This window comes from Neoarius graeffei, chromosome 3 (assembly GCF_027579695.1).
Source record: "Neoarius graeffei isolate fNeoGra1 chromosome 3, fNeoGra1.pri, whole genome shotgun sequence".
NCBI classification, from domain to species: domain Eukaryota; kingdom Metazoa; phylum Chordata; class Actinopteri; order Siluriformes; family Ariidae; genus Neoarius; species Neoarius graeffei.
In genome coordinates, this window is record NC_083571.1 from 104,007,893 (window position 1) to 104,021,411 (window position 13,519).

The 13,519-nt window shown below is 41.0% G+C and overlaps 1 protein-coding gene across 7 annotated transcripts in view; it reads left to right on the plus strand.

Annotated features, from left to right (window-relative positions):
- LOC132883797 (leukocyte elastase inhibitor-like) overlaps positions 1–12,421 on the plus strand; it is a 108,732-nt gene extending 96,311 nt beyond the window's left edge. For 4 of the 7 annotated variants that reach the window (XM_060917816.1, XM_060917813.1, XM_060917818.1 and 1 more), the window contains 4 exons: positions 6,147–6,264; positions 10,180–10,322; positions 11,561–11,728; positions 11,815–12,421. In XM_060917816.1, the coding sequence (XP_060773799.1) occupies positions 6,147–6,264; positions 10,180–10,322; positions 11,561–11,728; positions 11,815–12,222 (837 nt within the window). In that variant the 3' untranslated portion in view covers positions 12,223–12,421. Of the gene's footprint in view, positions 1–1,400; positions 1,509–1,891; positions 2,033–6,146; positions 6,265–10,179; positions 10,323–11,560; positions 11,729–11,814 lie in introns of all 7 variants that reach the window. The other 3 variants (XM_060917815.1, XM_060917812.1, XM_060917817.1) reach the window with 2 other exon arrangements.
- Positions 12,422–13,519: the final 1,098 nt, after the last annotated feature.

The following is a 13,519-nucleotide window of genomic DNA, read 5'->3' on the forward strand; positions in this document are numbered from 1 at the left end:
GGAACCTGGTTCTGTACTACCTGCCATCCTGCACATTTTAGTGTTTTCCCAGCTTCCAACACATTGGATTTTAACACACGGGCTAAGTAAGAAGAAGAAACCTTTATTTGTCACATGCACACTTCAAGCACAGTGAAATTCATCCTCTGCATTTAACCCATCTGAAACAGTGAACACGCGCGCACACACAGAGCAGTGGGCAGCCACACCAAAGTGCCCGGGGAGCAGTCAGGGGTTCGGTACCTTGCTCAAGGGCACCTCAGCCCAAGGCCGCCCCACGTCAACCTAACTGCATGTCTTTGGACTGTGGGGGAAACCAGAGCACCCGGAGGAAACCCACACAGACACGGGGATAACATGCAAACTCCACACAGAAAGGCCCTCGCCGGCCGCTGGGTTCGAACTGTGAGGCAACCATGCTAACCACTACACCACCGTGCCGCCCAGTAAAGACCCCGTCTTGAATTAACGCAAGTCTGATAGAGCAAGTAAAACACTAACTACTAGTTGTGAACCTTTATTCTAAAGAAATTCACATTTATCATCCGTTATCATTTCTTTATAATTGTAGCTCTGTTTAATTGCTATCCCAACTCTGCTCCCTTCTTTTGATGTGGCAGGATGCAGTTTGTTTACTGTGGTTTATAAAGAAGGAACATCACAGGATACATGATGTGATGGAAATTCACCCATATTGTACATTAATAACGTAGCAAGACACAAAAAGTTCTTCGTTTTCTGTGGCGGCGAGTAGAAGTAATGTACAACAGATTGTAGAAGTGAGAGCGGGAACGTTTCTCAACTTGTCCAAATAAAAAGCAAGACTCCTCACACAGCGGATTGTTTGTTTATTGGGCCATGGTAAAGGGTTTCAACGTGTATCACATTCACTGCTTGTGTCTTCTCAACATGCACCCAAAGCAGGTTGTTGATGAATGAAGTACAAGTCACTTTACTGAAATAGGACTTGTTGCAATCTGTCGTGCAAGTCTTAGGAATTACTCATGGTCTTTTTCTGTCATGAGGAAAGTAAACTGTGTGGTAGGTAAAAAATACTGTTTTATCAGGCACTCCTTACTTTCCATTCTTCCTAATAATAATTAAAAAAGGCCTTTTTGTGCTTGTTTAGGCATGGCCACTTCTGCAAAGCTTAGATACTCAAACATGAGTAGTGCGTAGAGAAATGTCTGGCTCTTTTAAATTCCTGTATGAACAGTTCCTACTGTGCAATAGATGTAATGCACATGGTAAAATCCTCTTTCATGATTAAGTCCACTTTTATGTAGTACATGTATGACCATAGTGCAGGCACTGAACAGATTTTAGTCATGTTCCTGCAAACAGCAGCTAGTGTATGCAGTGAAAGGTTTTGAATTCTGATGATTAATATGTTACTGTAGGTTTTGTGCTTCAACAAACCAGTGGTGCCCAAGCCTGTTCAACCAGTCGCAGTCACACTTGCACAACAACAAACTCAGACGTTCGAGATACCGGCGGCTTTACAAAAGGTTATTGGATGCAAATACTCAGTGGAGGCACTAACATCCATGGGGAAAAAGCATTAATTTGGCAATAACATTGGTGATGGTAGTTCATGGCATACATATAGGTGCTTCTCCTTGGTGGTGGATAACTGGGATCCAGTGCCGTCCTTCTTTCTTTGCATTTATATGACGCAGCTTGTATATTAAAGTCTGATGTATATGAGCAACATGTGCGTTTTCACTTGCTTACCCGTTTTATTTATTTTTTGGCTCTAAAATTCTCTCAGGATGGAGTTGAATATTCACTTACTGCAAAGATATATATATATATATATATATATATATATATATATATATATTTTTTTTTTTTGGTTAACTTGGATTATATCGCCATCCATATTCCCTAGATACTGCAACAGAAAAAATCCACAGGTGACATCCATGACAGCTTCAACAAGCTGATGAGTAAACTGAACAAAGCAGAAGCGCCTTATTCCCTCAGCTTGGCCAATAGGCTTTATGGACAGAAGACCTACAAATTTGTGGAGGTAAGACGTCTGGATACAAAGACGTGCAAAATGACCTTTCTACAGTACACATTATACATCATGATGGAGCTTTGCTTTCGAAATATCTGTGATATCACAACAAATGGTCTACTCACCTAGATGTACCACTCCGAGGGACCAGCTGATAATGACACATTTGAAGTTTGGCCTGGGTTGCATTAAAAAAAAAATCACCAGAATTCACTGATGATTAATTCTTTAATGATCTGCAGAAGTAAGGATTTAACTTTTATTTCAGTGTGTTTTGTAGTCATGAAAGTGTTCCGGATTTTCCCGGAATTCCGGATTTTTAGATTTTCATGAAAATTCCTCCAGATTTTTTCTGCTAATGACAAGTCTTCCAGAAATACCCGGAAATCCGGATATTTGACAACTCTTAAATCTCCGGTTTTCTGAATGGAGAAATTTATTTTTCGGATTTTTCGCGTTCCTAGACACGGTGTAATACTTCGCATCGTCCTTGCGTGGGCGCAGTCCTTAAATAGCCCAAACGTAGTTCATTGATTAAACTAACAAGTGTTCTTTGTTAACGGCGCGCGTGCCAGAGCTCGTTAGGCGCGCATGCCCAAGGCACGCCTTCAGGTGCACGTGCTAAGGCACACAGGACTGACACCGTTCTGCGCAAGCGCAACACAATCGCACTAGAAAGCATGTTCAAGCTGCCAGTGTAGCTGCAGTCTTTTTAGTTGCAAATTACGAGTATTTTCTCTTGTGTTAATAATTCGCCATATCAAAACAAGTAAAACTTTCCTCCTTCTTTCGACGTGAAGAGAGGTAAGCAGTTTATTATATATATATATATATATATATATATATATATATATATATATATATATTTTTTTTTTTTTTTTTTTTTTTCTTTTCCCCATCAAAGTTGCATTTTGTGGCTTTGAAGCTAAGTTTTAGTGCCGTTTCTAGAACACAGCATCAAGAAAACATGGAAGAAACAGCAATAACGGAAGAGCCGGTTTATAAGCTGCCTAAAACTAGCAATGGTAATAATTTTTTGTTACATAATGCACTCAGGCTGCCAGTCAGTGTGTGACACACACACACACACGCACCCTACGCCCCTGATTTATATGAGAAATTTGGTATCCATTGGTGTGTTTAAATTTACAGACAATGCGAACTAATGTAAACAATTGGCTTCAACTCGCATAAATATGAATTGGAAATGTTTAGTTCACTTTAGCTTCTGCAAACGCACAACTCTACTAAAAGATTGATAAACGAGGCTCAATGTCCCCAACATTGAAACCTGAAAGCTTTAGAAACTCTAACAGACCTTTACTTTTTAACAGGACTGGTTTGGGATTTTGCTGAGTTTACCTTCAACTGTCTGATTTTTTTTTTTTCGAAGTACTGAACTGTGTAGCAGGAAAATCACCGCGTTTTCTAAATGCACTCCTGAAAATTACTCATTAACTAGGGGAATTAAATTGGATATTTTTGACATGTTAATCATTAATGTACTTGAAAGAAAAAGGCTTAAAAGTTATAACTTGTTTTAGTGAAAATAAGTGCTAAAATGCACTAGAATGCGGGTTTTGCGTGTTATGTTATTAAAATATTTTCGGGGGACGTTGCCCCGCCCCATATCTTAGTTTGACTTTCAAAAGTTCAGGGTTTTTTTCTTTGCTCCACTTTCATCTCTAGTATTGATGTGGTTGCTTAGTTAGAACATAAAAATACTTTTTTTTTCAGTGAAATTTATTTTTAGTTGTGGACTTTTATGGGGCATTTCTGTTGCCATGGTAGCAAAAAACGACAACAACAAAAATTCAACATTTCCATTATTGTGCATTCGAACTTTGTTTGCATGGCTTATGTGTAAATTATTAAAAAAAAAACATTTAAGTATAATTATAACTTCAAATTTCACAGCTCTAGATTGCTGGCCATAAGCTAGTTTGAATGATGTCATTTGATCACATGATTACAGCACAAAAGCTACTCACAGAGGCTTGCGATCATACCTTAAAATAAACAACTACTATTGTAGATTTTAAAAAAAATAAATCTATGATAGCACTGGTCCCTCTATGTGGTACAAAAATCCCTAATTTGGGTCTCTTGGCCCATGGACTAAAAGTATATCGAGACAATAAAAATAAACACATTACACCCATATATGCTTTTTGAGTCTGTATTGCCATGTTGTACATTTTAGTCCCCGTGTACTGTTGTAATATTGTCCACACTTCTGGGAAGGTTTTCCACGAGATTTTGGAGTGCAGCTGTGGAGTTGTGCTCATTCAGTCACAAGAGTGTTAGTAAGGTCAGGCACTGATGTGTGAGAAGGTGTGGTGCAAAGTCAGCATTCCAGTTTATCCCAAATACATTCCGTGGGATTGAAGTCATGGCTGTGTTCAGGCCACTCAAGTTCTTCCACTTCAGCCTTGACAAACAGTGTCTTCTTAGACCTCACTTTGTGCACATTGTCATGTTGGAACACATTTGGGCCTCTTAGTTCCAGTGAAGGGAAATTGTAATGCTCTAAATAATCTAGTCAATTGAGTGCTTCGAGCTTTGTGGCAAAAGTTGTGGTGGTCAGGTGTCCACATACTTTTGGCCATAAAGCACAATTGCTGTATGAGGTCATACTATCAACATTATATTGTCATATTGGTCAATTGTGAAATCTTGTTCTTGGTTTCCTGTTTATCTCACTTTTGCGGTATTGAAAAAGCACATGCATACTCAAGCACAGTGAAATTCATCCTCTGCATTTAACCCATCTGAAGCAGTGAACACAAGTGCGCACACCCAGAGCAGTGGGCAGCCATACTACAGCACTCGAGGAGCAGTTAGGGGTTCGGTACCTTGCTCAAGGGCACTTTGGCCCAAGGCCGCCCCATGTTAACCTAACTCCATGTCTTTGAACTGTGGGGGAAACCGGAGCACTCGGAGGAAACCCACGCAGACACGGGGAGAACATGCAAACTCCACACTGAAAGGCCTCTGTTGGCCACTGGGCTCGAACCCAGAACCTTCTTGCTGTGAGGCGAGACTGCTAACCACTACACCACCATGCCGCCCAAGACCTTTCAAATGCAGTCCATACCATAAATATTGGTATTAACACTAATAAGGATAGTGTAATAAATTAAATTATTATATCACTCTTGACAGTATAAATGATTTTCTAGCTTCTTAACAGCTTGTCAGTGTCCAAAGGCAAGAAAAGGAAAAAAGCTCTATGGAGAAATTGGCCATAAGGTGGAAGAAACTTGTGAAAGAACTAAGACTCAGGCCCCATCCACACGAGTATGCGGCCTCACCCAATATGCTGTCGTTTTGAAAAAAAATCTCCATAAACACAGCGTTTCGATTCACTGGAAACGACCCAAAACGCTGTAGTACATATGCCAGGCCTGTATGTGGCGCTGTGACGCCACCACACCAATACACTAAAACTGGAAGAGAAGCCATGGAGCATGCGTATAAAGGTCATGCGCTGTTTACAAAACAAGCTCATAACACGAGAAGTTTTGTTGCTCCTCGCAGTAATATAAAAGCAGAAGGTTTTGTTGTAGCAGCCGCAATAGACTGAGCTGTTTCTGCAGTACGAGCACAAGCCTGTAGTCCGCCGTTGTTGTTATGACGCGTCTAGCGGCGGCGGCTGAGGTTAAAGGTTAGAGAGGCGGGGCTTATACGTTATCGTTTCTGAAAAAATCCGCTTCGCTGTCCAGACGACTCCGGGCTATCCGGCGTTTTAGGATTTTCCCACTCTGGGACCCGTTTTCAAAAAATACCGGTTTCACACCTTGAAAAAGCCAGCTCCGTCTGGATGCGAGGCCGAAACGATAAAGTATTTATGCGGATTCGACAAAAACGTACTCGTGTGGACAGGGCCTCAGAAGAAAAAGACCATGCTTATTTTTTATAATATATTGGTCTAGAAGTTATCAGTTGTATTTATTCTACAACAATTGTCAATCTACATGAATTTCATTGTTTTGAATTAATATAATGTGTGTGTGTGTGTGTGTGTGTGTGTGTGTGTGTATATGTGTGTATATATATATATATATATATATATATATATATATATATATATATATATTTATTTATTTTTTTTTTTAAACAGAAATTTCTGCGTGACACCAAAACGTACTACAATGCTAAACTGGAAACTGTCGACTTTCAATCAAATGCAGAAGCCGAACGTGTCAAAATTAATAAGTGGGTGGAGAAACAAACACAAGGTTAGTATTGTTTTTGAAGTTTACATATATATATATATATATATATATATATATATAATTTTTTTTTTTCATACAGGATTTACACTTTCATGGGAAGAAAAATAGTTTGGTAAACAGATTGTAAGATCATTGAAAATAAATTCATAGCATCAAACATTCCTGAAGTTGGAATGTCACAAAGTCAGATATCATTTAGTTTTAGACTTCAGAAAATCCACTTGCTGATAAGTTGAGGCATGATATCACGGCAAGTGGAGCAATACTTGCACTTATAAAGGGCTTTTGTGACTTTGGGGAAACACAGACAATGAATTATCTGTATTTTACAACCCCGATTCCAAAAAAGTTGGGACAAAGTACAAATTGTAAATAAAAACGGAATGCAATGATGTGGAAATTTCAAAATTCCATATTTTATTCAGAATAGAACATAGATGACATATCAAATGTTTAAACTGAGAAAATGTATCATTTAAAGAGAAAAATTAGGTGATTTTTAAATTTCATGACAACAACACATCTCAAAAAAGTTGGGACAAGGCCATGTTTCCCACTGTGAGACATCCCCTTTTCTCTTTACAACAGTCTGTAAACGTCTGGGGACTGAGGAGACAAGTTGCTCAAGTTTAGGGATAGGAATGTTAACCCATTCTTGTCTAATGTAGGATTCTAGTTGCTCAACTGTCTTAGGTCTTTTTTGTCGTATCTTCCGTTTTATGATGCGCCAAATGTTTTCTATGTGTGAAAGATCTGGACTGCAGGCTGGCCAGTTCAGTACCCGGACCCTTCTTCTACGCAGCCATGATGCTGTAATTGATGCAGTATGTGGTTTGGCATTGTCATGTTGGAAAATGCAAGGTCTTCCCTGAAAGAGACGTCGTCTGGATGGGAGCATATGTTGCTCTAGAACCTGGATATACCTTTCAGCATTGATGGTGTCTTTCCAGATGTGTAAGCTGCCCATGCCACATGCACTAATGCAACCCCATACCATCAGAGATGCAGGCTTCTGAACTGAGCGCTGATAACAACTTGGGTCGTCCTTCTCCTCTTTAGTCCGAATGACACGGCGTCCCTGATTTCCATAAAGAACTTCAAATTTTTATTTGTCTGACCTCAGAACAGTTTTCTGCTTTGCCACAGTCCATTTTAAATGAGCCTTGGCCCAGAGAAGACGTCTGCGCTTCTGGATCATGTTTAGATACGGCTTCTTCTTTGAAGTATAGAGTTTTAGCTGGCAACGGCGGATGGCACGGTGAATTGTGTTCACAGATAATGTTCTCTGGAAATATTCCTGAGCCCATTTTGTGATTTCCAATACAGAAGCATGCCTGTATGTGATGCAGTGCCGTCTAAGGGCCCGAAGATCACGGGCACCCAGTATGGTTTTCCGGCCTTGACCCTTACGCACAGAGATTCTTCCAGATTCTCTGAATCTTTTGATGATATTATGCACTGTAGATGATGACATGTTCAAACTCTTTGCAATTTTACACTGTCGAACTCCTTTCTGATATTGCTCCACTATTTGTCGGTGCAGAATTGGGGGGATTGGTGATCCTCTTCCCATCTTTACTTCTGAGAGCCGCTGCCACTCCAAGATACTCTTTTTATACCCAGTCATGTTAATGACCTATTGCCAATTGACCTAATGAGTTGCAATTTGGTCCTCCAGCTGTTCCTTTTTTGTACCTTTAACTTTTCCAGCCTCTTATTGCCCCTGTCCCAACTTTTTTGAGATGTTGCTGTCATGAAATTTCAAATGAGCCAATATTTGGCATGAAATTTCAAAATGTCTCACTTTCGACATTTGATATGTTGTCTATGTTCTATTGTGAATACAATATCAGTTTTTGAGATTTGTAAATTATTGCATTCCGTTTTTATTTACAATTTGTACTTTGTCCCAACTTTTTTGGAATCGGGGTTGTATAATCAATCATGCATGCTTTTTAATCTGATTAACCCTTTCTGCCCATGTGTATCTCTCATGAAGCCTAAAAAAAGTTGGGTATAATGCAGACCCACTTTGTGGTTTGCTCCCTTGTGATCGTATTGATTTTCATTCATATCATTTTGTGTACTCCTTCAGTACTGATACAGTGTCTTGCAAAAGTTTTCATCCCCCTTGATGTTTGTCCTTTTTTGTTACATTACAAGCAGGAATAAAAATGGATTTGGGGGGGTTAACACCATTTGATTTACATGACATGTCTACCACTTGAAAGGTGAAAAAATTGCTTTTATTGTGACACAAACAATAATTAAGATGGAAAAAAAAACAAACAGAAATCTGAAGTGTGCATAGGTATTCACTTCCCCCAAAGTCGATACTTTGTAGAGCCACCTTTTGCTGCAATTACAGCTAAAAGTATCTTGGGGTATGTCTCTATTAGCTTAGCACATCTAGCCACTGGGATTTTTGCTCATTTCTCAAGGCAAAACTGCTCCAACTCCTTCAAGTTAGATGGGTTTCGTTGGTGTACAGCAATCTTCAAGTTATGCCACAGATTCTCAATTGGATTGAGGTCTGGGCTTTGATTAAGCCATTCCAAGACATTTAAATGTTTCCCTTTAAACCACTCCAGTGTAGCTTTAGCAGTATGTTTAGGGTCATTGTCCTGCTGGAACGTGAACCTTCATCCCAGTCTGAAACCTCTGGCTGACTCAAACAGGTTTTCCTCCAGAATTGCCCTGTATTTAGTGCCATCCATCTTTCCTTCAGTCCTGACCAGCTTTCCTGTCCCTGCAGATGAAAAATATCGCCACAGCATGATGCTGCCACCACCATGCTTCACTGTAGGAATGGTGTTCTCAGGGTGTTGGGTTTGTGCCCCACATGGTGTTTCCCATCATGGCCAAAAGGATCAATTTTAGTTGCATTTAACTAGAGAAGCTTCCTTGTGTTTGGGGAGTCTGCCACATGCTGTTGGGCAAACTTCAAACGTGTTTTCTTAAGCAATGTTTTTTAAATGAATGCCCTCCTTTCTGGCTACTCTTCCATAAAGCCCCGCTCTGTGGAGTGTACGGCTTAAAGTGGTCCTATGGACAGATACTCCCACCTCTGCTGTGGATCTTTGCAGGTCCTTCAGTGTTATCTTTGGTGTCTTTGTTGCATCTCTGATTAATGCCCTCCTTGCCCGGTCTGTGAGTTTTGGTGGGCAGCCTTCTCTTGTCAGGTTTGTAGTGGTGCCATATTCTTTCCATTTTGTTATAATGGATTTAATGGTGCTCCCTCGGATATTCAAAGTTGGGGATATTTTTTTTATAACCCAACCATGATCCATACTTCACAACTTTGTCTCTGACCTGTTTGGAGGCTCCTTGGTTTTCATGTTGCTTCTTTAGTAGTGTTGCAGAATCAGGGTCCTTCCAGAACAGGTTGATTTATACAGACATCATGTGACAGATCATGTGACACTTTGATTGCACACAGGTGGATCTTAATCAACTAATTCTGTGACTTATGAAGTGAATTGGTTGGACCAGCTCTTATTTAGGGGTTTCATACGAAAGGGGTGAAATACCTATGCACACTCCAGATTTGTTTTTTCATCTTAATTATCGTTTGTGTCACAATAAAACAACAATGTGCACCTTTAAAGTGGTAGGAATGTTGTGTAAATTAAATGGTGCTAACCACCAAAAAATCCATTTTAATTCCAACTTGTAATGCAACAAAACAGGACAAACACCAAGGGGGATGAATACTTTTGCAAGACACTGTATACTACTGCTAATGCTACTACTTCCTGTACTACTAATAGTAGTAGTTGCAGCATTATTGTTAGTATCATCATTATAATATGTTCTATTTGACTGCATTACAGAAAATGTATTCTTCCCATGCAATGTTTCTCCATGAATGTTGGCATCTACTTAACGTGTTTTTGTGAATTAAAATGCTCACAATAGAAAAAATCAAGGACTTGCTGAAAGAAGGAAATATTGACAACAGTACCATACTTGTCTTGGTGAATGCCATCTACTTCAAGGGCAACTGGGCAACGCAGTTCAAGGTGGAGAATACAAAGGAGCGTCCTTTCAGGTTGAACAAGGTGGGTGCCATGCACTTTTTTTTTAAATTTAATTTTATTTTTTTTAAGCAGTCTTGTACCTGCTCCTCTCCTGTACATTCCTGTGCACTCCTTCCTCTCCTCTCCTCTGCACTTGTTTTCTCCTGTGCATCCCATCTTCCTCTGTGCAGTTCTGCCTTGTCCTATTTTGCTTTGAGAATTGCAGTGATATCTAATGTTTAAGTAACACATTCTAGACCTATTTAGTTCAGGTTCTGATATCCATCCATTATCTATACCACTTGTCCGTCAGGGTTGCAGGTGAGCTGGAGCCAATCCTGGCTTATGTTGAATGAGAGGTGGGGTACACCCTGGGCAGGTCGCCGATCTTTCGCTTGGCGAACGTCGAGACTCACAACCATTCACATTCACACACATGGGTAATTTAGAGTAGCCAGTTAACTTAATCCATATGTCTTTGTGGGAGGAAACTGGAGCTCCTGGAGGAAACCCACGCAGGCATGAGGAGAACATGCAAACTCAATACAGAAAGGCCCCAGTTTGAACCCAGAACCTTCTTGCTGTGAGGGGACAGTGCTGACCATCGCAGCATCGTACCGCCAGTGTTGACATTTTAGAAAAACGAAGATCAAAAAGTAACATCCATCCGTAACTGCTTATCCTGTGCAGGGTTGTGGGCAAGCTGGAGCCTATCCCAGCTGACTGTGGGCGAGAGGCGGGGTACACCCTGGATACGTCCCCAGATCATCACAGGGCTGACACATAGAGACAAACAACCATTCACATTCACACCTACGGTCAATTTAGAGCCATCAATTAGCCTAACCTGCATGCCTTTGGACTGTGGGGGAAACCGGAGCACCCGGAGGAAACCCACGCAGACACAGGGAGAACATGCAAACTCCACACAGAAAGGCCCCCGTCGGCCGCTGGGCTTGAACCCAGAACCTTCTTGCTGTGAGGTGACAGTGCCAACCACTACACCACTGTGCTGCCCCTCAAAAAGTAACAGTATAACTTAAATATACGAATCTCATCTCATCTCATCTCATTATCTCTAGCCGCTTTATCCTTCTACAGGGTCGCAGGCAAGCTGGAGCCTATCCCAGCTGACTGCGGGCGAAAGGCGGGGTACGAATAATTAAAAAAAAATAAAGCCTCCCAGTTAAAAATTGCAGCATATCCAACATGTGAAAACAGTGATGATCTGTCATGCACATTTGTGAATTTTTGTCCCCCCCCCCTTGGATTACACACAGAGAGACACTAAACCAGTGCAGATGATGAAACAGAAGGCAAAATTTCCCCTGACCTTTATTGCTGATCTGCGGTGCAGGATTCTTGAAATGCCATACAATGGCAAGGAGCTCAGCATGCTAATTCTGCTACCTGATTCGATAGAGGATGACACTACCGGCCTTGAGAAGGTAAACGCTAAATTGACATGCTTTTGTAAATCTAACTAATCTATGTATAAAATGCATTTCTATGTTGTGTTTATATTTTCTCTCAGCTTGAGCAAGCGCTCACCTATGAGAACTTCATGGAGTGGACACGGCCCGATATGATGGACAGGGTGGAGGTGGAGGTGTCTCTGCCACGGTTCAAACTTGAGGAATCTTATGACATGAAGGACCTGCTCATTAGTATGGGCATGGTAGATGCCTTTAGCCTGGACAGGTGTGATTTTTCACGCATGTCTCCTTCCAATAATCTGGTGCTCTCCAAGGTGGTGCACAAGTCTTTTGTAGACGTGAATGAGGAAGGCACTGAAGCAGCTGCGGCTACCGCAGCCATAATGATGTTGCGTTGTGCCCCGATTCCCCCAGAGGCCTTTGTGGCTGACCACCCCTTCCTCTTTTTCATTCAACACACACCAACCCGAAGTCTTCTCTTTTGTGGACGCTACAGCTCTCCTTAAATTGCCTGATGTTCTGAAGTGCAATTATAATTCTTTGCAGTCATTTGATGTCATAATTAAATAAGTGTGTACTCACTAAACATGTTTAGATAATGAAATTGTGTGAAAATGTCAACTGACATATTTCCAAGAAATCACTTTGGTAAAATATGGTGATGTGATATTGCTTACATGAAATAAACATTTTCTTGACATCACATATCAGTGTTCTATTAAACAATATTGAAAACAATGCTGGTACAACACAGTGGCACATTGGGTAGCATTGCCACCTCCAGGGCCCCATTCAATCTTGATAGGTGTGTGTGCATGCACGTTCTGTCTGTTCATGCGGGCTTCCTCTCACTCTTCAGAAATATGCATATAGACAGAATGCATGTATGCACTGGCCGTCGGGAAGTTTGGCTATTTTCCTGGTGGGCCGGTCTTGTGAGGGCCATTTATTTCTCCCCAACCTGGGCATATACGGCATATACAGATGCTGAATGTCATCTTTACTACAGCAACAGAGCTGGTGTAATCTATAATAGCAGGAAGCAGTTGCTATAACAACTGAAAGTGTGTGTGTGTCTACAGTTGGTAGAAGGAGAATACCCATGGCTGGGGATGCAGAGAAGGTAGGTGCTAAAAGAAGGCAACTGGACTTGTTTGAAATCCTTGAAGGTATTTCACCTTTCATCCGAAATGCTTCTTCGGTTCTGTCTGATTAGTGGGAAGTTCCAGGTATTTATCCTCTAGTGGATCAAAAGCAACCCTCAGGAAAGTCATTAAGGTTACATGGGCTGCTGAGTCATCCTGTAGGTGTACTGTAGGTCACTGGGGGCCGGGTGTGAATGGTGTTAGCAGCCTAGAGGATCGTTAGGGTGATCTGTGGGTGGTTGGTTCTCTATGTCATCCTGTGAGTCATTGAAGTCCACTGAGTTTTGGTGAGGGTGTGTATTCAGCTGTCTGGGAAGTGTGCCAAGGACTGCACTGTAGGTGGCTGATAAGTGGTGTCTCAGACCACCCAAGTGGTGATCTCAGATCACCACCTATCAGCCACCTACAATACAGTCCATGGCACACTAGGTAGCTGTCTCTATATCCCCGCCAAACTTTCTTTGGGCAGGGGGATATAGACACGGGTTCTGTCTGTCCGGTCACATTTTCGTTTCCGGGCCATATCTTTAAAACTTCTGAAGATATCTTCATGAAACTTTGTATACATATCAAGAAACATGTGAATTGGTGCCTTTTGCTATTTTGGATTTTTGGAAAAAAAAAAGTATTTTTCAAACTTTTACATAGAAAATAGATT